Source organism: Mixophyes fleayi, chromosome 8 (assembly GCF_038048845.1).
Source record: "Mixophyes fleayi isolate aMixFle1 chromosome 8, aMixFle1.hap1, whole genome shotgun sequence".
Taxonomy (NCBI): Eukaryota; Metazoa; Chordata; class Amphibia; order Anura; family Limnodynastidae; genus Mixophyes; species Mixophyes fleayi.
The window spans coordinates 67,738,305-67,762,534 of NC_134409.1; the positions used below are offsets into that span (position 1 = coordinate 67,738,305).

The 24,230-nt window shown below is 39.8% G+C and overlaps 1 protein-coding gene across 1 annotated transcript in view; it reads left to right on the forward strand.

Annotated features, from left to right (window-relative positions):
* The window catches only part of ODR4 (odr-4 GPCR localization factor homolog), a 90,782-nt gene extending 68,359 nt beyond the window's left edge, over nt 1-22,423 (forward strand). Inside the window, exons 10-14 of the mRNA XM_075182678.1 lie at nt 10,111-10,233; nt 11,376-11,460; nt 11,574-11,768; nt 21,347-21,448; nt 21,962-22,423. Coding sequence (XP_075038779.1) covers nt 10,111-10,233; nt 11,376-11,460; nt 11,574-11,768; nt 21,347-21,448; nt 21,962-22,032 — 576 coding nt within the window. The 3' untranslated portion in view covers nt 22,033-22,423. The remainder of the gene's footprint in view (nt 1-10,110; nt 10,234-11,375; nt 11,461-11,573; nt 11,769-21,346; nt 21,449-21,961) is intronic.
* The last annotated feature ends 1,807 nt before the right edge of the window (nt 22,424-24,230 follow it).

Here is a 24,230-nt window from a genome sequence, read left to right on the forward strand (position 1 = left end):
AAGGAGTACCTGAGAGCAAATATTTTCATATAGTGATAATATGCCCGGGGCTGGTCAGTGCAGGGCTGGTGATTCTGGAATGTGGTCAACAAGCCATTGTTTCCCCCAGATTCTACCAGCCACATGCTGATCAGCCCTGGTCTTTGTCTGCCAGTGTAATTAACAATGTTAATTTTCCCACCCCGGTGGTTCTAGTATAAAGGAACAGCTGTCCCTAAGAATATAAAAAAAACTGTTAAAATGACTAGGGCTGGCTTCCACTGTAGCAGGGGCACCATCTCTAGTCTGGTCAGAGGTAGCTGTCAACCAGTTGCAGGTCTCCATTATACAGCGGTGTGTGTTTTTTCTGCTAGCGACTGACCGTAACATATGCTCAAACCAGTAGCTTCTGCCAATTCATTAATTTGTAATTAATTGTAAGGGGGTTGGTCTGCACACCCTAATTTCAAAATATATTAATGGTGCTACACCTTTAAATGCACAATCCAAGATGCAGATGCACCAAACTTTGGAAATTAGGGTGTGTGGATCTTCGCCCACTTAAAATTTTGTAGATTTTGAAGGTGGTGACTACCTTCTTTCTGGCCCAGCACGCCACCCATAAATCCATAGCTGTTTTTAATCAGAGCAGTCTGGTTCCTACCAATATTTCTTGTAGTTTAGGGCACTAAATGAGGTAAGTCCCATATTATAAAATGATAAATTGTTAGTCCAGGTATCCTTCTGAAAGAGGTCACCTTGACGTGGTATATGGACATCCACAGTTTGATCAAAATATGCACCAAGAACCTCATGTTTATTCTAGTTCTATTATAGAGTTTATATTAATGCAATGTTTAACATAAATCTATGTTTAAATATATATAAATATGGTCTTAAAGAGTGCACCTACATCTTGTAATGTATATTAAAATTGTGTTTAAATAATTTATTATTACCATCTATTATTATCTGTAAACTGCGACTCTCACAGTGACCTCATGTGTTTGCCACGATTCAACAGCAAATCATGGAGTTAGTGTTAAACACTAAACAATTACTTGGAATACCACGGCTAACATTACGAATGGAGACATTTTACCACCTGGACTTTTCAATGTTTGTAAAAATGCCCAACTTTTAAAGATAGATTTATGCATGCTACATTTGTTTGGCTTGGCATAATGTGGACAAAACCAATTAACAGAGAGTTGCAAAATTAAAGCCTGCTGTGATAAGTGAGTGGACAAAGACCTTGATGCCATCATATGTAATGGAAAGGCATATTTTAGAGATGATGTGTATTTGAAAACTGGAATTGGACATGAGAATGAAGGAGAGGTGCAAGTTCAAGAATTCACCTAGATTGTGGGACTGTGTTGGTGATATAATCATGACTTGCTTACAGTGAACTGAGATGTATTGAAAAAACAACTTTATAATATAAGTTTGATATTAAATACCACTGTGGTATCCAATCCAAAATTGTGGGTAGTTAGTATAACGGAATAAAATGATTATGGGGACTAGTAAGGATTAAAAATGTGGCCACACACAAGCCGATTATGCCATTCAACTGAAAGGACCATCGCTCAATTTGGCCCCACATATGGTAGCCCAAATGTGATGAGATCTAGCTATTTGTTTCTCTGGTTAGGTGGTCCGTCTAGCCCTGTACTTTCACCGGCATCTAAGTAGAACTTTTGTTCTACTTAGATGATTTTCTAAGAGTCATTTTGTCAACAAATGATAGACCATTTTCTCTTTCATTCTTTCTTTGAGACACTGCTACAATGTGTTGTAGTGGTGAGTGAGGGAGTTGGCACTTAACTAGTTAACTTGTGACCTGCTGACAGACCCCTCCCCTCTGCAACCCCCCTGTAGCTCCTCAGTGTAGATTAAGTGCCCAAGGAGTTGGGCTTCATTACTGCTGGCGTAATGTAGTAAGGTTTATCTTTTCCTTGCTTTACATAGATATATCACAGCCTGCTTAGTGTGCGAGTAGAATCGGTATACTGTGTGTAAAAAAAAAAAAAAGAAGCAGCAGCCTCTGTACGGGAGTGAGAGCCGAGGCAGGCTCTCACTCTCAACGTGGATATCGAGTGTGTGACAGGCGGCTCATTAGCCGTTGTCACACCTGGTGGTACCAGATGACCGGCGCTACCTGCAGGTATAGAGCGCCACGATTTGGAGCAATGGCGGCCGCCATCTTATGGCCACTACCAAGTTCCCCCCTCAGAAGAGGGGGATTTAGGTAAATAAGTACATCAACTATCGATGTACGGCAGTAGACCCGATGGTGCACTTAAATTATGGAAGTGGCGCACATTAGGGCTAAGAGAAAGACGGCTGAGCAGAGGAATGCACCTGGATATTAGAGCCCCCTCCCCACAGAAAAGGGTGCCTGTCACAGGCACTAGGAGTCTTTACCCAGGGATCACCAGGTGATAAGCTTACCAGAGCAGTATAGGTGGTAATATGGTACTCTGGTAGCGGGGTGATCACGGAACAGGAGACAGCTGATGATAGAGATGCTCGGGAAAGTCTATGACTAGCAGCACTGGTAATATATATGTAGAAATACACGAGGAACTGAATGGACAAAGGACACGTGAGGGTAGTCAGTGGTCTGCGGTAGCAAGTTGTACCACTGCTATAGTGAGGAGGAATGTCCAACAGAAACGAGGAGGTGATGAGAGTCAGCGGTCTGCGTTTAGCAAGTTGTACCGCTGTCTGGGTGAAGGAATGGGATCCAGGTGAAGGTATCCGGGAAGTCAGTGGTCTGCGTTAGCAAGTTGTACCACTGCTATGTGAGAGGACACTGGAACAGGTGACACTGGAAACAGGAATCAGTGGTCTGCCTCTAGCAAGTTGTACCACTGAATATATATGTGAGGAGGAGCACGGGGAGAGACTGCAATACAGAGGATACACGGGCACCTTGAACTTGATCCACAATGACATGCACAATATAGTAATGACTGAACAGCACTGCAATAATACAAAGTCATAGAAACTATCCGGGCAAAAGATAACACAGTCAATGATGGCAATAGTCTCAGCGGATAGTAAGCTCCAGAGGAGAACAACTCAGTCCAGCAAGATATGCAATACACCAGCACAGTCAATGAGAAGTATGCATACCGTGGTTCAGGAGAAGGCTGTCAGACAGGAGTGCAGAGATACCTGAACGGCTGGAGGCCGGCAGGATGCGAAGTCCCTGGAGGGTGAAGCGGTAATCAAGTAGGTGCAGCGCACAGGTAGGTAGACCAGCAGGGGAACAAATACTCAGGAAGCAGTAGTATGTAGAACTGGACTCTTGGAGGACCCTGAAGAGTAGCGATGGTCTAGACGAGATGAAAGCAGTGAGGCGCAGATCCGATGCAGACTGGCGAGTAGAGACCAGCAGGAACACTGAGAAGCACGGAGAGCGGATCAGCTGCTGCAGACACGAGTAGAACTGAGGAGTAGCAGCCAGCAGGACTCTGCAGGTACACGGAGGTAGCGGATAGCAACCAGCAGGTGCAGCCACGATGAAACACGGGAGAGTAGATCTGAGCTGGAACTGTTGAGCACGGAGAGCAGCGGATAGGAATCAGTTGTAGCAGTCTCGAGGAAACACGGGAGAGTTGAGATGAGCTGAAGATTGTAGCGCACGGAGGCAGCAGATAGGAATCAGCCAAACAGTCACGATGAAACACAGGAGAGTTGAAGTGGTCTGAGGACTGTAGTGCACGGAGGCAGCGGATAGGAATCAGCTAACAGTCACGATGAAACACAGCAGAGTTGAAGTGGTCTGAAGACTGTAGTGCACGGAGGCAGCGGATAGGAATCAGCTAACAGTCACGATGAAACACAGCAGAGTTGAAGTGGTCTGAAGACTGTAGTGCACGGAGGCAACGGATAGGAATCAGCTAACAGTCACGATGAAACACAGGAGATTTGAAGTGGTCTGAGGACTGTAGTGCACGGAGGCAGCGGATAGGAATCAGCTAACAGTCACGATGAAACACAGGAGGGTTGAAGTGGTCTGAAGACTGTAGTGCACGGAGGCAGCGGATAGGAATCAGCTAACAGTCACGATGAAACACAGGAGAGTTGAAGTGGTCTGAGGACTGTAGTGCACGGAGGCAGCGGATAGGAATCAGCTAACAGTCATGATGAAACACAGGAGGGTTGAAGTTGTCTGAAAACCACAGGAGTAGAAGTGGTCTGGAAACCACAGGAATCAGCAGCGCTGAATACACGAGGAAACACAGGAACACCTTCAGAGGCTCATGGGGAATGAGACTCCAAGATCAGGCAACGAGGTATGGAACTCAGGTGCTATAAATAGGGAGTGTTGCCTGATCAGCCAATTAACTAAAGGGACAGGTACTGAAAGTTTGAAGGGGCTGCGCATGCGCAGACCCTCAGGATGGTGGACGGCCACGGTTCCTAAACACACGGGAAGAAGCACTCACAGTCTGGTGAGTGACAGTGCCATGGTATCTCCTAATGTGCCAAGATCTGCCTTGGAAAAGTACACAGTACACTCCCAGCTTCTACTTCACTGCTGACTGAGACTCTTCTCCTGCTGCAGACATGTACTAGTCTAGGAAGGCTAAGTGCAACTATATATGTAACAAAAAGATGGATCAACAGGTGCATAGGCTTCCTAAATGTTTTCGTTTGTAGATTCCCTCCTTCAACATATATGATAAGGTCCAGAAAATTCACTGTCTCTTTACTCACATCAAATGTGAGTTTGATCTCATATTGATTATCATTCAGATGAGTACATAAATTATTTAGATCCTTCCTTTCACCACTGCACACAAAACTAATATCAATAAAACTAAACCAGGCCCCCCCTGCTCGCAATCCGTCCATACAAATTCGAACTCCCATATATTCATGAACAGATAAGCGTAATGGGACAAACCTGGTGCCCATAGCCGTACCGACTTCTTGTAAATAGAATTCCTCTTCAAAGAAAAAATAATTATTACTCAAAATAAACCTAATCCCATCCAAGAGAAAATTCTATAAGCCTTCCAAACAGCCTCTCAGACAGAGACCTATTGACAGCTTCTATTCCCTTCTCATGATTAATTATGGTATACAGAGAACCTAGATATAGGTTTATTTTGTGTTTGAGTAAGATCCAGTCCCGACTAGAAGGATCTTGAGAAGACTCTCTGTGGAAACCCATCTTAAAGTGAAATTTTTGAGTGTTAATCTCCCCACACGGTGAGGAATCCATTTAGGGGTGATAAAGAGAACCTCATGTTGTGATTTACTTCACTATATACATTTCTTCTTTTTTGTCGGTCTATATATACACGTATGGAAGACCTATGGTGAAGAGGAAAAGACATTTATATGGACTTCATGATTTATTTCATATGACTTATTTTTAGCGCCTGTTGATCCATCTTTTGTTACATGTTTATTTAGGAGTATGGTCTCCTGTTCATGTGATTTGGGCTGCTGTTATTTTATTGAAGCGCTCTGGGATATATATATTTTAGCACAACTATATATATTTATTTACTAATATACACTCTGTGATACAGTATTAATATTTATTGTTGAATAGCAGAATATTCTAGAGAAAATCGCTGCATCTCACAGTTGACTGGGACACAATACAATACAATATCTTACAACATATTCCAAGATACATCTTTTGACTGATAGTGAGAGATTAGATAGCATCTTTCATAACCTTGTTTTTTGTGTTGTATAATTGCTAACTGTCTCTATATATTCTATTCTGTGACTGTTATTCCTTTTATAATGTCTGATAAAGGGATAGCACCAAAAGCAAAATACTTTGCTTGCTCAAAATGCAAGGTAAAGTTGCCAAATGTACGGCAGGACCTGGGGGCGCTCTGCGTAGATTGTGAGGCAGGGTCCCAGGGGGCACAGGCCCAGGGCAGTATTTTGTTGTTAACAGAAGAACCAGGGTGGGCGGTATCACTGGCACAGTCGATGGTTTCTCAGGTGCAACTTTTCACCAGTCAGGCGGAGACTACAGCGCTGTCTGCGAGCTCTGCTTCTACCTCGACAGGGGAGCTTCAGTTTCAGCGGTACTCCAACAACAGGTTAATGACGGGACAGACCTAGCAACCGCTGGCCCTTCATCCTCTCTTGTTTCCCAGAGGGCCCCCAGGGGAGCCCGCTTGGTCCTCCTCTTTGGTTAGGGGAATTGATAGACTGAACAGGTTTCTAGACTCTCTGAGATCTTCTCAGTCTGGAACCAAATGTAAGAGAATCAATCATCCTCTTCTTTCAGTATCAGATTCAGAAATATCATCCGAAGAGGATGGAGAAATTCCTTACGAGACGGATGATCACCAGGTGAGGGCTGTTGAGGATTCTCACTTGCATTGAGGATCTGATCTTAGCAGTTAGAAGGACCTTAGACCTCTTAGACATAATGAATCTAACACTGCGAATCAGGGTCTTTTTAAGAAAATAAAAAGACGCACAGTCTGTTTTCCCCCTTCTTCTAAGTGAAGGGAAATTGCAGAGGCAGCTTGGTCTCATCCGGACCGCAAGGTAGTAGTTCCTAAAAGATTAATGGCTTTGTACCCTCTAGAGTTGGAGGATGTTAACCGTTGGGAACAAGTACCAAGGGTTGACACTCCGGTAGCACGCCTGACGCGTCACACCACTTTGCTAGTCCCGGGCTCAGCTTGCCTTCAGGACCCTACTGACAGGAAAGTGGAAGGATTTTTAAAATCCATCTATGTAGCTACAGGAGCTTCTTTTAGACCTATGTTATCCTCGGTCAGTGGCGGATCCATGGGGAGGCGATCACAGACACTTGCTGCCGACGGCTGCACAGTATGTGCAGGTCAGTCCAGCCATGACAGGCAGGGACAGTGTGCTGCCCGGCTGCTCTGATTGTGTTTTAAACACAGTCAGATGTTAGAAAGGGGCGGGGCCTAAATCGCCCCCCCCCCTAAATCGCCCCGGGTACAGCATTTTTCTAGAACCGCCCCTGTCATTGGTATGGGTTGCCAGAGTCATGGAGTCCTGAGCTGACCAGCTCGTGGCAGCATTTCAGGATTCCGACCTTCTTCCCTTACGCTGCACTTTAAAGAGGCATTATGCTATTTATATGAGGCGACTCAAAATGCAGCCTCAATGTTTTCCGCTGCCTCTGGCTCAGCAGTAGCAGTAAGACGAACCCTCTGGCTTAGATCCTGGGAAGCCGATGTAGAGTCAAAGCGTTTCCTTGAGGCCCTTCCATATTCGGGATCAGTACTGTTTGGCCCTGAGCTGGATAATATAATTTCTCAGGTGACTGGAGGGATGGAGCTCGTTCCCTCCAGTAAATATACCTGCAGCCTGACTCGCTTCCTCCTCTCCTCATGGCCGCGGGAGTAGGAGGGCGTCTATAGTTATTCAGGGAACAGTGGATAGCGTCCTCCCCAGATCAATAAATTCAGGGGATTATGACAAGGGGCTACATGATCAGGAAAGTGGGTCAGGCACCGCGTCACAAAGGTCATGTCAGTGATGGCCAGTTGTCTTCATTCCAGAGGGGTCAGAATAGTGCCCTACCTGGACGATCTTCTCTTCAAGGCGGCATCCGCACATCTCTTGAGTCAACATCTGGATCTCGCAATCAGGGTGTTAGAGTCTCACGGATGGATCTTAAATGTAAACAAGTCTCAGTTAATCCCTTGCCAAAGGATGACATTTTTGGGTCTCATCATGGACACCAGAGAACAGAAAGTGTACCTTCTTGAATACAAACCTCGATCCAATCAGATCTTGACGACCCAGGTCTTTTCTCAACACATTACCTCAATGCTCCTCTGGATGAAGCTCCTAGGGAAGATGGTCTCGACATTCGAGACTATCCCTTACAGAAGATTCCACTCCAGACAGTTTCAGTGGGATCTTCTATCGAAGTGGTCAGGGATTCACCTCAGATTGGACTCCCAGCCAGTCGGTCTGTCTCAGGAGATCCAGTCGTCCCTTCACTGGTGGAGAATTCGGTACCATTTGATTGTCGGCAGGTCGTTCACTCCAGTTTCCTGGATAATTGTCTTCAGGGCAAGGGGGTGGTGGCCCTTCATCTTCGCCTTCAGGGCCTCTGGTCACAAGCAAAAGCTGCGCTTCCAATAAACATTCTGGAGTTGAAGACTATGTTAATGGCACTGAGGGGGACTCAGGCTCTTCTTCAGGTTATTCCAGTTCGCCTCCAATCCGACAATGCCACAGCAGTGGCATACGTCAACAAACGGGGGAACCAAAAGTGGCAGGGCGCTACTCAGATCCTGGAATGGGCGGAACTGTTAGTTCCCGCGCTTTCTGCGGTATTCATCCCAGACGTGCTAAACTGGGAAGCAGACTTCCTAAGTCGACACGCAGTTTTGCCAGGAGAATGGTCTCTCCATCCGAGGTCTTCCAAATGCTTGTTCGCAGGTGGGGTCTTCCGGATCTGGACCTAATGACTTTGAGACACAACCGTCAAGTTCCCAGGTTTTGCTCAAGGGCCAGGGACCCCGTGGCGGAGGATGTAGATGTCATAACAGTGCGCTTGGAGTTCAGGTTGGGATACTTGTTTCCCCCAATCCCAGTTCTTCCACGCGTTCTCAAGAGAGTCAGACAGGGAGGTCTGCCAGTAATACTAGTGGCGCCCGGATGGCCGCTCAGGGTCTGGTTTGCAAACATTCTGTCCATGGTGGTCAGTCCGGGGTTTTGGTTACCTCTTTTGCGTGCTAGGAAACCTGTATCTGCCCGTATCTATCACAGGATTTGGCGAACCTACATTCGTTGTTGTGAGAGTAGAAACCGCCATACTGCGACTTTTAATCTTCCTTGTCTTATGGCTTTTCTACAGCATGGTCTTGAAATGGGTCTCTGGTTGAGTTCCTTAAATGTTCAGATGTTGGCCTTATCAGTCTATTTTCAGTTGCGGTTGGCAGACATGCCAGACATAAGGACTTTTCTTCAGGGGATGTTGCACATTCAGCCTCCCTACGTACCACCCACTGCTCCATGGGATCTTAATTTGGTACTTTCAATGCTTAAGTTTCCTCCTTTTGAGCCTTTACAGTAAACGGATCTGAAATTATTAACATGGAAGGTGGTTTTTCTGCTGGCAAGTATCGGAACTTTGGGCTCTTTCATGCAGGGAACTATATCGGGTTTTCCATGATGATAGGGCGGTCCTCCGTACTGGTCCGTCTTTTCAACCTAAGGTGGTATCGGGGTTTCACTTAAACCAGGAAATTGTACTTCTAGTTTTTCAAGAACCGTCTACTCCTTACGGAGATAACCAGACGGAGCTTTTGGATGCCGTCAGGGCATTACGCATATATGTTAATCGGACTGCAAGCATTAGACGTTCATATTGTCTGTTTGTACTATATTATCCCCATAAACGGGGATGGCCTGCTTCTACACAGAGCATTCCAGATGTCTTATTTCAACTATTAAGTATGCTTACATCAGTGCCAACCGATCTGTGCCCACTCGCATTACTGCCCATTCCACCCAGTCAGCTGGAGCTGCTTGGGCCGCGCAAAATGGGGTCTCGGCGGAGCAGCTGTGCCGAGCGGCCACCTGGTCCTCGGTGCACACATGTACTATATTTTACCAGTTCAATGTGTTTGCATCTTCTGACGCTAGCTTTGTCCATAGTGTTTTACAGGCCAGGCAATCAGAGCGGTCCCTCCCTTATGGGTGCTGCTTTTGTAAGTCCCCATGGTAGCAGTGTCCCCCAGAAAATGGTATTTTTATACTCACGATAAATCCTTTTCTCTGATTCCATCAGGGGGACACTGCGTTCCCTCCCTTCTGCTCTTCTGCTGTTTGGTATTTAGTTGTTTTTCTCCCCGTCTTTGGGGCATTAGAATTACACTGAGGAGCTACATGGGTGTTGCAGAGGGGAGGGGTCTGTCAGGTCACAAGTAACAAGTTAAACTAGTTAAGTGCCAACTCCCTCACTCCCCACTACAACCCATGGTAGCAGTGTCCCCCATATGGAATACAGTAGAAGTTCAGTTGTTGACCATAAGTTTGACATTTTTTGGACTTTATTGTGTAACATTCTCTTTTGTGTATGTGTTTTGGTTCTATTTAAATAGTTTCTTAATTATTGTATATGTGACTTTATAATTTCAGAATACTTTCAATCGTTCCACAGCAGTTGTTCAGGTTGTCAAGTCCTCTCTAACCATTCATGGAGTTGTAAAATGTAGAGGATATGTTTGCAACAACAAACCAAAAGTGAAAGATGCTATGCAGGTAAGTTGTGGGTTCCTCAGTCACTCCAACAGCTAGAGTGTGTAATGATAATCTTGATTGCTTGAATTGTATTTTCCATATACAAGTGCATTTAAAGTAACAAATATATTTGAATTTAAGTATTCTCATGTCTTGGCACATTGGTACTATTTGTTCCTCCTTGCCCATTATTGAGAATGTTAATAGCTTCATGCTAATCTGACTGCACAATCTCCTCGGAATACTATCTGAGCTCCCTATAAGCCCATGTAGAAATGAAGTGTGTTTACTTGCTGTCTGAGCAGCATAGGAAAGCGCAGCAGAGCGGCAGTATAACACCTATCCAAACTAATCCGTCTCTCTCCTAATCTGTGCTCCTTCAAACGGGCACTTAAAACTCACCTGTTCCTCAAGCTTACCAACCTTTCTACCTGACCCCCACATCTCCTCCGCTCGTTCTCCCCTCTCTCTTCCCGGCCCCCCTGTTCTCTCCCCACTTACTTCAACTGGCTCCCTTTGTGCCTGAGTTTTGTTTACCCTTCCCTTAGGATGTAAGCTCGTTTGAGCAGGGCCCTCTTCACTCTTGTCTCCATACCTGTTCTTCTGCTCCGTCTTTACTGCAGTAGCCTGCCTGGGGTTTCTGAAGTTTTGGTATTCTTTGTTTATTGTTTGTAATGTTTCACCCTGTATAGTCTACTGTTTGTGCTGTGTATGGCGCTGCGGAACTTTTGTGGCACCTAACAAATAAAGGGTAATAATAATAATAGGTTTTTTGTTTCATTTTGATTTGCATCTCTTCAAGCTGCATATTCATAGTTGTATATTCTCCCTTGTATCAATGAATAAATTCAACATTCTAAAGAGGCAAAGTGTAATAACAAATGTATAGATTTAATCACAAATATACAGATTTATATAGTAATCTAAATTACAAATCTCAGACTTATATATTAAGAATATTTAGGTGATGGTTTTTATTCAACATTTTGGGTATGAATTGTGTTGCTTCTAGGTACACAGAGTGTACAAATAGTTGCAAATTATAATATACAATTAATGTACTGAAATGTAACATGGTTGATATGTATTTTTTTAGTTGAAGGTAAATGTATTTTTTATCGAAAGTAAATCAATATCAATTCACATTTTGGGTCTTTTCATAGGCTATAAAAAGAGATATTCTTAATACCATATCAGACCGTTTTGAAATACTGTTTGAAGATATCATCCTTAATGGATCCAAGTGCGGTAAGCAATTGGCACTATAATTAAGACGCACATTATGCTTTAAGTAGATTCACATTATTCCTACATATTGTAAATTATTGAAATTTGTTGTTACCAAAAACTTTTTTTTAAAGAGTCTGAGACGTTACGTCTACTTCCCCAACGTGTGTTTATTCCCATCCCTGGCTCAAGCACAATGCTTTGTGACTATGTTTTTGGAGATGAAACAGAAGAAGATTTGAAGAATCATTTCCTTGAGATGTTGGATCAAGAAGTGAAATATGATGCTTTAGATTTTCCAGAGGAAAAAGGAATTAAAGACCTATATGGTATGTAACAACAACAAATGTAATTAAAATAAAGAAACATTGGTGTTTTTTCCACTGCTGTCTTGTTTGTAAAAATGCCAACCACTGCTAACCACAGCTTTGTTTTCTTTTGGACATATCTGTGTCTGTAATTTTCCACTAGTGGGTGAGCATGAGAAGGAGCACAAGCCAGAACACACTACTTCTGCACAAATTTAGATCTAATTTCAATGCTTCAGTAATAATGAACATAATCATTTGTCAACATATTATATAAAATAATTATTTTAGTAACCTTTAGGTTCATGACTTATTATAATTTTGTCTTCCTGCTTGTTTTGCTGGGAGTACCTGAGTACCACATATAGCTTCAGTCTTTGGTCTTACACAATGACTATCTAGCCCCGAATGCCTGATTCCACAACAAATGTGAAAGCAAAGTGATTCTTTAATTTTATTATGTTGTATGTGTTCTGCCAGTGATGTCATACATTCCTGAGTTTTTTTTCCTGTTTTTTTTCCTATTTATCGCTATTGGAAAAACAGCCATTAACCGCTTCATAACCACAGAGTTTCTCCCATTCCTCATGACCCAGTTTCATGTTTGGGGATTTGTTTTGTCAGATCTAACATAGTTTATTTGTTTTAAAAAGTTTATCGAAGTGTTTTTTAATATATGGGTATTTTTGTTGTATGTATTACAGCTACAGTATATATTTATTTATATATTTGGGGTTTTTGTTTTTTTTTAACTTTTTACATATTTCAGTTTTTTTATTTAGTGGACTTTAAATAAGAATCTTTTTTAGAAACTACGATGTGCCAAAAAAACAACCTTTTTCTCTGGACAATTGTTATTGCAGCCCTTCGATAAGGACGTCTCTGGGGGATGCAATCTAAGTCAATTTAACAAGCAGCAAAAATAAAAACTTAAAATTAAAATTTACCTTACCTTTTATATGGGGTCCAGTGCGGCCGGAGAGGCTTCATTGGATCCTTCGCCGGGTCCCATCACTATGCGCATGTTGTGTGTTTAGCTGCGATATACAGAATGATAGTTTCTGCACTATTTGTATATGCTTAACTAAATATGGCCATGATGCTCTCTTTCACTTGTCTACAGCAGATCGCTATGTTAGGAGGGAGGTGCTTTTCTCGCTAAACAAGCAGAAAGCGACTGACAATTTTGCAGACTTTCTCCGCAGAATTAGTAGTCTGTATAATGTCATATTTAGACATAGGGGCCGGGTCAGTGATATCACAATAGCTCAAATAGTTTCAGCTTTTTGTCATTCATCAGCTCTCATTAGGATACTGTACTAAAGATGTGGATCAATCTTTAGCTGTTTGGAATGGAGTGTGGAGGTAATACTGAACTGTTTTAACAGCTGCAGTAGAATGTCAGTATAATGCTGAATAATGTATTTATATTCATGGCTCATATTGGCAATTTTCATTATTGGCGTCTCTCCGCCCTTCGATGTTATGCTTGTCCTCATACCACTACTTTTTCTTGATTTTCCCTCATATATCAGGTATGTCTATTAAATAACGAGACTGTGATTCCACCTAGTTAAACAAAGCAGTCATAACCGGTTATAACTGCATACGTAGTTACCTTGAACTGATCTGAACCTGCATGACAAGCTGCAACACTGTATGACATTCAGTTGATTGTGAGTAGCCATTTAGTTTGGTTGTGTTTTCTGTAGAGTGCCGAAAAAATGTTAAGTTCAAAATTTGAACAACATGTCAATTTTAAATTTTTATTAAAATTGCATAAAACACCAACAGAATGTTTTGAAATGCTTACTACGGCCTATGGGAATGACTGCCTGTCTCGTGCGTGTGTTTGAGTGTCACAAAAGATTTAGCGAGGGACGTGAGAATGTCGAAGATGATGAACGCCCTGGGCGACCTTGCTCTTCAAGAACCGAAGAAAATGTAGAAAAAAATCAGTCAGATTGTTTGAAAAGACCGCTGACTCAGTGTTCGAATGATAGCTGAATCTGTGAACATTGACAAAGACACCGTCTGAAAAATATTGCGTGAGGATCTTAACATGAAGAAAGTTTGTGCAAAGATGGTCCCAAGGGTTCTCACACCAGAGCAAAAAGAACGTCGGAAGGAATGTTGTGTTGACATTCTGCAGCAACTTGACACAGATCCAAACCTGTTTCATAAAGTAGTTACTTGTGATGAGACCTGGATCTTCCAGTACGATCCTGAAACCAAAAGACAATCAATGCACTGGAAAACACCGTCATCACCAAGAATGAAAAAAGCTCGTCAAAGCAAGTCAAAATTCAAAGCAATGCTCATTGTTTTTTTCGATATCAAGGGTGTAATTTTGGAAGAATGGGTTCCAGAAGGCACAAAAGTTAATCAGCATTATTATAAGGAAGTTTTGCAAAAGCTGACAGAAAGAGTCAGATAGAAGTGGCCGTAACTGTGGAAAAATGGTTTCTTTCTTCACCAGAACAATGCGCCTGCTCACACAGCACTTTCTGTGAAGCAGTTTTTGACCGACAAACACATTACTACACTTGAACATCCTTCATATTCGCCCGATGTAGCACCTTGCGATTTTTATCTTTTTCCAAAAGTTAAATCAGTGATTAAAGGGACACATTTTGAGTCAGTTGATGCTGTAAAGAAGAAAACGACAGATATGTTGAAACAAGTGACAGAAATTGATTTGCTCCATGCCTTCGACCAGTGGAAAACAAGACTACAGCGATGTATTAGTGAAAATGGCGAGTATATTGAAGGGGACAAACATTAAATTTGTAATACCAACAAATAAAGGTGAGTTATTTAATCAGTCTCGTTATTTAATAGACATACCTCGTATGTCTGCATCATAATGCAATCTTTTGCTCAAGATAACACAGACATTGCTGCATTTTTATGTAAATAAGGCAGTAAGCCTGGCTGTCACACTGTGCCTAAATCCACAACAAAAGTCTGTAAAATCCTAACCTTTATTTGTTGACCAGCAGATTCAGATGGTTACTGAGTAGCCTCAAATTATAAGTAAAAAAAATTCTAACCAATAACCAGTGGCAGACTGAGAATATATTTGGCCTTGGGAGGTGTCTTAGTAATGTATCCCAACCTACTAACACCTACTTAATATTGTGACCTATGTCTAATTACCTACTAAGTGTAGTCACTCTGATCCTGCCTTGTTTTGTGGAGCAAAGCAAAAATAGAATAATTTGGGAGCTAGTGTATCGAAATAAGATAAAGGAGTGGAGATGGTGATTTTTAAGTGTGTTCCTGGCTGTACAGAGAAACTCACAGCCATTTGCACTGATTTTGTCCCAGCTCTAAACTGGTGAAGATCAGGTCTCGTCCTATCCTTTTAGTGGGACACTGTTTTACAGTTCAGAACAAACAATATTACAACAAGTTGGCTATTAACAGACAGGTAAATTGATAAAAATAATAAATAAATATTATTTGAATTGAATCTTTATCTTTCAGCTGAAATGTGTTTCCAACTTCTCCTGTTATGGCTAAGGTCCAGAAAATAATCAGTCCCATCACCAATGTCATGTTAGGAAAGCCACATGATAATCGGCCTGCTGATTTGTCACCATCCTCGCATTAGTGAGGAGGTAGTTAGACTCGGAACAGTATTTTTTGAAGTGGAGGTACTAATTCTGTGAAGCTATATAAAGTACAGCTTCAAGTTTGAAGGGGAAGAGAGACAGTGCATTCCCCTGAATCAGCAAAACTGGAATTCATAACAGTTTGAACTTGATGGATCCAGTGGCGGAACTATAGGGGTGTAGCTGCTACAGGGCATAGAAGTATGCGTAGCGCAGCAATGCAGGATCACACTATCCCTCTGAGGTCATAGCAGAACAGGAGGAACTGGAAGCTAGAGCAGCATCACTGGACCCCAAGCCAAATTTTGCTATGGTGCTTGCCACTTTTCCAACCTCGAAGGGGCCTGTGTCTTTTTGCAATGCTAGCTATGTATCTGTGATTTTTCGTATCCGTTATGTATATAAGACCAACTTTATCCACAGCTATGTACAAATATTGTTGGAATGATGGAAAATCAATAACTGTATTCTGCAGCCAAGCAAGTTTGCTAAGCTCACACATGAACAAACCACATCCTGTTTGTTCTTATTGGCTGTTTTGGATTAACATAGTATCAAAATTGTAACTTTTATGTGCGTGATGTGTTAAACCTCCTAGAAATAAGTATTTGCGTGTCTGTGGTTTATGTATAAATTGGTATAACACAGCTGCCAGAATGTTATTTTTCAAAATGTGATTTAATTTGAAATGTAAACTAAGCGTTTAATGTGGAAATGTTTAGTTACAAGTCAGATAACATTCTAGGTTCACTAGTTGTTCCAAAAATTAGCCTCAAAAGGGACAAATGTATGTTCATCTCCCTTCTGCAAATAATATATGTGGTGAGCTATAATGTAAACTTTGTGTAACCTCAAGCATTTGTGTTTCTCTTCAAATCTATTTTTTTAAAACATTTGTTTGTATTGACACTGACATAGTTCTGCATGTCAGAGTGGACTACCCAGTCATATAAGCTTCCTTGTATATAGACTTCAATAAGAATACAACTCATTATTATTCCTATATAAATTTAGAATCATTGCATTATTAATCATTAACCTGCACCTGACCGGTCACAGTCCATTTACTCTGTGACTAACTCTGACATGTCCTTACTGAGAGACCACTTATGTCAGCCCAAAGGTCCACTTTGATTACCAACACATTGCATTGAAAGTAAACACAGCGTGCTAAATGTCAAAGCACATCATCAGGAATTCCCTATATCAGTGGTTGTCAAGTCAGCTGTTATTACATGAACCTAACACTGGAGGAAATAATGTCTGTGTGCAGAGGAGATCCATTAGAACTCTATTCACAATTGGGTCTCCTCAAAATCCAAAAAAGAAAATTTTAAGTAATTAAAAAAAAATCACATTAATAAAAAGTTGGGTGTTTTTTTAGTTTATTTTTTTACCCAACCCTTTACCCATAATAAATATTGCATCGTGACTTCTGTATTGCACTCCGGTGAAAATGTGTGAATGTCTCCCAGAATGACGGTCACACCAGATACTCTACCAGGGGAGGGCTGGCAAATTTTAGCCCGGGGACAAGACTGGACTCAGCAGCCTATTAGGCACATTTTAAAGGAAAACAAAGCAGGTGGCCCAGTGACTCAGCCCAAGGTAGTCCACTCTGGGACAGGGCCCCGTGGTCAGATGCCCCCCATCCCCAGCCTGCTCCTGCCCCCTACCCACACCCAAACTATGCCAGCCCCCCAGTATTTGTCTTTCAGAATCCTTTTTCACCCCTTCTTAACCCCCCCCCCCTCCCCCACAGATTGTACCCTAGTGCATTGGTGGACTGCCATAAAAGTATGGCCAAACACAAGATTTTAAGAGGGGTGTTTCCAAATGTTTGCATGTGGTGCCTATTTAACAAGTATTGTGGTGGTACTTGTACTGACACAATACCTGTTCTATTATCGCCATCTCATAACAGAATGATATAATTTGAAAAAGCTTTATTATTGTAATAAAGCATTTTTTTAATGAATGAAAGTTTTTAATTATTTTTAAAAAATTTTGTTTTTTTAATAAATTGTATCTATTCTTTTTTTAATTTTATTTTAACTGAAAGCCCAATATAGTAAGTATAAATTACAGCTTCCACTTATTGCTGGAGTAGGTGACCATTTTATAAATAGGCCACAGTGTCTTCTCTATAGTTTACAGTATAACAGCTTCATACATTTATATACAGTACATACATACAGTTATATACAGTATAACAAACTTCACAGACTGGTAACATTAGATCCCATAAGACATATTAGGGGGTTGAGGTCCCGGTCGGACGTCCCGTATGTGTATGCTGGGCAGAACTTTGACCCAGGGAACTTCTGGGCCTTCCACTGGATGGATTTGAATGACATTTACTGTAAACACAAAAATGACACTGGGTAGCCACATCATTGGTGTGTTGGAGAGCTGATAAACTGCTAATTATTTTTAAAATGTTAACAGTTACATCCAACTCATTGATAACATATTAACTTGAAGATTTAAATCCGGGCAATGCCAGGGATTACATCTAGCGAAATATACACTTTAGATCTTAGGCATTGTAACTGTCAATACTTGAACAAATTACACATATTTGGTATCTCTAGAACCAAGAGAACTATTCACATAAACTATAGGGTGAATATCTGGGGGTTTTGCAGTTGTGTAAAACTAAATATGGGAAGAATCATGGAAAGTGTATTTTTTTCTGTGCTTTCTTCCCCATATAATGCCTAGAATATAAACATGTATTTATCTAATATGCTACCTAAAGAAAGCTTATCTGTTGCAAATAAAACCATATAAAATTTGCTTTTGTGGACTAAAATGATAAAGGAGTCCATTTGAACCAACACATCGAAAATATGAAATTTGATCTATCTGTGAAGGGGCAAAAACTGTTCAGTCTTCAAGTAGCTAAGAAAAGCAATGCAAAAAAAATATTTATTTTGGCTATTATTGTTATTATTATTTTTGTCTAAAGTCCCTTTAAATGCACTTTACTGTGAAAGCATTATTCTGTATACAATATACATATTTTTTTTAGATTCTCTTGCCATGTAAAATAATTGCCTCTAGCAGGTGTTGTATTGAAACATAATTGATTTAAGTGCTATGCAATTATTTTGCTGTTATGATAATTTGGTTTGGGTATCACTTTTCTATTTGTCTTTTTCTCTTCACATTACATCTATTGTAGCAACACTAGTTCACAGTAATAAACACATTGCATGATAGTTATGGTCTAGTTATGTTTTCAATTTCCTAAATGCATCCTCAATGAATGGTTTATTAAAACTCCAAATGATTTATACATTGTTAGACAGGGGTCATGTAAGGTTTGAGGATACCGGGTTTTTAGAACCGAAGTTCATTAAGTTACCCTGTCCTTTTAGGTTCAGGAATCACACAGGCAAGGAGGAGAATGAAAGATACAACGCTATCTTTACTTTTTCTACAGTTACACAACAGAGCTTAAGCCTGCATACTTTAAACAATAGGTCAGCAGATCACCAGTGTCAAGAGGAGTCCCAGCAAAGTTCCCCAGCCACCTAAGTCATGCAACAGTTCCACAGGCAGAAGAGTCTATCAGCAGGAGGTTCAGGGAGTCCCGGTATCTTGCCGTTCCCAGGCGTTTGGCCAACTCTCTGCCGGCATTGTGGGGCTCCAGGTATTACGCAACGCAACACCAGTCAGCCCAGCACCTTCCAGTAAATCAATCCACAGAAAATCCACCACCCATCCCCTCCAGCGTGGCTAATTATATTCATGGTCAAATTCCCACTGTGTTTTTCCATCCCCTGGGTCTCTCTTTCTTAAACATTGGTGTGTGCTGGACCAAGGGTTTGGTAGTGGAGTTGAGTCAGCCTTCCACAGTGGCTCCCTTGCTATGTTCCTACCACAAGTTCTGATCAGTCCTGTGGAAGACAATGGGTAACCCTTGGCTTTCCCCACCTCAGCTCTTAGATAGCACCCAGTCCGTCCTGATATTATTCTCTTCTACACTATTAGTATTTGTCAGGGCTTCTAGTTGTCCCTCACTTTCTGTCCCTTCCATCTTACTCCCCCCTCCCCACTGGACAAAATTTAAGAGCTGGTCCTGGGGTGATAGTCCATGTAACTCTGCGTGCCGGTGAGAGATGTTATCTTGGCATTGTGGCCTGGTCCCGTCACATGAGGCATCTTCATAGACTACTGTAAACAATAGTTTAAAGCAAAACATGTCAACAACATTGCTATTTTATTTACCTTGTTACCCGTCCATCTACTGTAAAGTTATTTGGTTTAATGGCATGATCTTCAATGCACTTTAATGTACAGCATTTGTTTCATTAGTATGTATCCTTGGACTTCATGTTTTCTTTATAATTTGGAATACCATTCTTAAAATATACTAAATTGTTACATTATGCACTGTACTCTGTTGTAACTGCCATGTTTGTTACATATTCTTTTGCTAAATACTTAATAAAAACCTTTTAAGTTAAAAAAAAAAAAAGAAATATACTAAATTGTATTTAAAATTGACCCACATCTTTCCCCACACTACAGTCAGACTCCTCAGTAAATTGTTTAGTAGGCATCCTCAAAGTGACTGGTGCACAAAACACTCTGTTGTTATATTTGCATGTATATCATTTACTCTGAGAAGCAAAAAATAGTTGTAATTTAACATTTCTGTATTTTTGGAACTTTATGGATAAAGTACAGTATACCATATAAACCTGCTATCACTCAAACAGTTAATTTCAGAATGTTGCACAGCTTAAATTAGGAAAAGTTAATAGGCAACCCTAATACACGTAATGTATAATCCAGGAAATGTTTGAATGTGATGTATGCTAACATCAGACATCTTTGTTACGTAACCAAACTGGGACATTTTTCCATTTTAATTGGTATAAAAATAGCACATTAATGTGCAAGTTTACACAGTATAAACATTACACACAAGCAAATAGAAAATGTCTGCATGCTGATTTATTGCTCAACATTGTTTAAACAAAAACACTTGAAATTAGGCTTCCTACGGATGGCTTATATCAAGAGCAGGTTTTATTCTACAGTGTCTGTTTTAGGACACTATTATTTGTCATAGTCAACCAAAATCTGCCAGTCATACACATGTGATAAGTAGGTATGAGAGGTTACATCTATTATCAAATCATATTTCACTAACTTTAACCTTTTAAAAATATATGGTTGAAGCATGTAGTGGTGATCTAACAATTTGATAAAGTTTCAAATTTCACATGAAATGAACATTTTTGTAGTCAAAAAATAATTTGCATACTTCTAGAGGATATCATATAAGTACCATACATTGTACACAGTGAAATTCAACTCTTGTCACAATTCAACATTTGTCCTATAGTGCTCTGTTATAATGCAATACATTGGAAGAGGGGAAACTCATTTTGCCAAAAGAGGGTGCTGCTACAACACAATCTGTTGTGTAAAGTGAAAACATACTATGCAAATATTGACAGCTCTAGCTCTGTTGGCGTGAAAATTACTTTTTTGTTTAGTAAAATGATTGGTGAAACATGATGTGGTGAGCAGGCACTGCTATATCTGCACTGCAACATATAGTACAGTGCCTAGGAAAGTTAACTCAAAGACAAGTACTTTCATTCCAAGAGGAGAGATGAGGATCTTGTCTCATACATACTCAAGGCTCTCATCTCCCATTCTTGCCCCCATGTCTCTCCTCACTTCCCTCCATCGCTCCAATATCAACTGCTAACATGAGAGGAGTTGGGGATAGCAGAGGAAGGGGGGAGTATTCTGTTCTGTACAAGTTCGGCCCTAGTCACCGCTACAAATAAATAACAATTTAAAAAAAAATACTGAATTCAGAAGAAATTTGTTGACACAGAGTAATTATAAACTCGAGGAACAAATTTAAACTTTATTACAGATAGAATGTGTTATACCATACTGATATATTTTTGGTATCTTGTTTTAAATTACACTGTCATTTTTTTCTCATAGATAAAGAACAACATGATTCATATAAATCAGATAACCATTCAAGCGCTCAAACATACACATTGAAAAAAGAAATTGTATCTTCCAGAGGACATCAGAATATGGGTAGGTGTTAAATATGCTTTTTTAATATTGTGGAATACATATATATATATTTTTCAGAATTGGTGGCTAGTGGAATAGAGGAATTCAGACACATAGAATTCAAAGCTTAATTTAATCTTATGTTCATATTAAAAAGTAAGAATAATTTAAAATATTACTGCATCATTACATTTACTTGTCTTTATGTTATCCATCAAACATGCACAGAGTACAGATCAACACTCTTGTCAGCTTTGTTAGACATTATTAATATGTAGCATTAAAGGTGTGTGACATTCCATAACTACAGGCCATCAATTTCTAATTTATGTTTGTGATCAAGCCATACTTTATATTCTCTTAATTGCTAGGTCATTTGGAGTGAAATATCATGTTATTTCTCTGTGGATACATTTAAGGTGGTACAAGAGAGATTGTAAATCACATTTGTAATTTAAAATATTCCCAGTAATAGTTCTCAGAAAAATGCATTGCCAATAATCACCTTGTTTATATTTATTTATTTCATTTCAGGGCTTGTAATAGCGACTGCTGTTGGGCTTCTAGCAGTTCTATTATCCTTCCATTGCCTTTCAAGTGAATGAATACTGCAAAGTCACATTGACATGCCCTTTTCTCCAATACATCTCATATGGAATGCACCTGACACTTGTAAAAGAGTAGTATGTTAGACAGAGGAGAATGTCTGGCTGTCGAAATGTAGTCAATAGTACTTTGAAATAGCTGAATTGTTTTAGCCATGTTTTCTTTGCATAGTAACTATTTGCTATAATGTATAGGCATAACATTTCATGTGTTTTGGCATGGTTAAATACAAGTAAATGTTGTTCTCATACTGCTAAAAACAATCAGAATTTGTATTTACTTATTTTTTTTTGTAAAACAAACCATAAACTTTTAGGGTTATGTAGACTTGTATCTGCATCTGTCAGTAACCAAATAATAAAATGGCAGTGTCCTCCTTTTTTCTCCTTACTACAAAAACTATGCTCTCTGTTTACATTTTGCTTGAGTAACTGTGCTTCAATTGCAAGATGCATAAAATAGACATCATTGTGTTACATTGAGAAGTATGAGCAAAAAAAATATTGCAGTAGTGCCAGGTTAGTTAGCCACAAAGTAAGTCTAGCGTATGCTCGTGGCATATGATGCAAGAAAAATACTGTGGCATATGCAGTAGAGGTTATGAATGTCCTGGTCTAATTATTAGAAATACATAAAATCAGATTCCATACATAGGTTTCAGTTCACAGAAATACTACCAGTAATAAGAATTAATATAATGTATGTATTTTTACTTTCTGGATACTTTCTTAAAATATGAAGTGTTTTTTCTTTAGTGATACTTATGTGCTACCAAGTTATTACTGGTAAGCAGGATAACAATGAATTTCCTGTATAAATATGTCATCAGTGCATGATTACATAAAAATGGACACTCACCAGACGTGGTTTAAAGAAATTCTTTTTTCAAATTGGACACTGCCCTTTTACTTGCCACTTGTCACTCATACCATGCTTATGGAACATCCCATGTGTGGCTAGCTTTATTTATTACAGAGTGTTGGTTGGACAGTACAGTACATTTTTCCAGAAATTATTGTATTTACAGCATGCCCTTGCATATACAAGCAATTTCTATCCATGCAAAAATAGTGAAAAGCATTCCATTTAACAAACACTATTGGTCTTGCTTGATAAATCCAGTATCAAAGAGGTCCAAATATATCACTACAGATAGCGAACATGTCATGTAAACAGCTTGTTTTTAACTTTCGTTTCTAATGAAAATGGTATGGTCCAACAAATACCAAAGTTGTTCATATGTTACACATATTCTAAACTTATTGTATGATTACTTCAATAATTTTTAGACCTCTTTCTGACCATCTGGTAACTTTCACAATGAAATGCACTGTCCCTGTGATCGCCATGAATTACCAGGCTTGCTTATTAGAGTATAAAGAAATAGAAATAACAGAATTAATGTTTGTTAGAATAATGTCTATTACACTATCCATAGGCTATACATTTTTCAACCTTGGAAAGAACTGTACAACTTGAACCAAGGCTGTCATACAACAATAATATAAATTAATGTAAGTGCATCACTTTAAGAACAGAAAATTGAGTCTATGTATGTATGTATGTGTATGTATATATATATATATATATATATATATATATATATATATATATATATATATATATATATATTTAACCAAATCTCAAACAATATATTTTGATCTGCTGCAAAGGAAGTTGCATATTACTATACTTAAAACTGCCGACTGTAATATTTCCTTTCTATATATATATATATATATATATGCCAGAACATTTCTGTTTCATTAGAGGAAAACATTTAGAGGTGGCCCATTACACATTACATTTGTTTCTCTAAAAAGTCCATCACACATCCTAGGTCGCTGATCAATAAAAAAAACTGCAACAATATAAACTTGTCCTCTTGTCAGTTTTATAAAATAGACAATCACATACATTGTTTTCATGACCGGTTGTTTTCTATGTATGCACAGTGCTGTATACTTTTAGGGAAAGATCATCATTTAAACCAACAATCATTAAATGCCTCTTATAGCACATCCAGTTTTATTTTTTGATCGTTTTTGGTTTAACAAGATGTTAACATAAGCATTAACAACTATAAATATGTGTGCCACAACCTTTAGCAACTAATCAGACATTTGCTCTCATTAATCTTAATGAATCAAAATTAATAACAAATTCCTAGGAGTTAATGCATATGCATGATATTTTA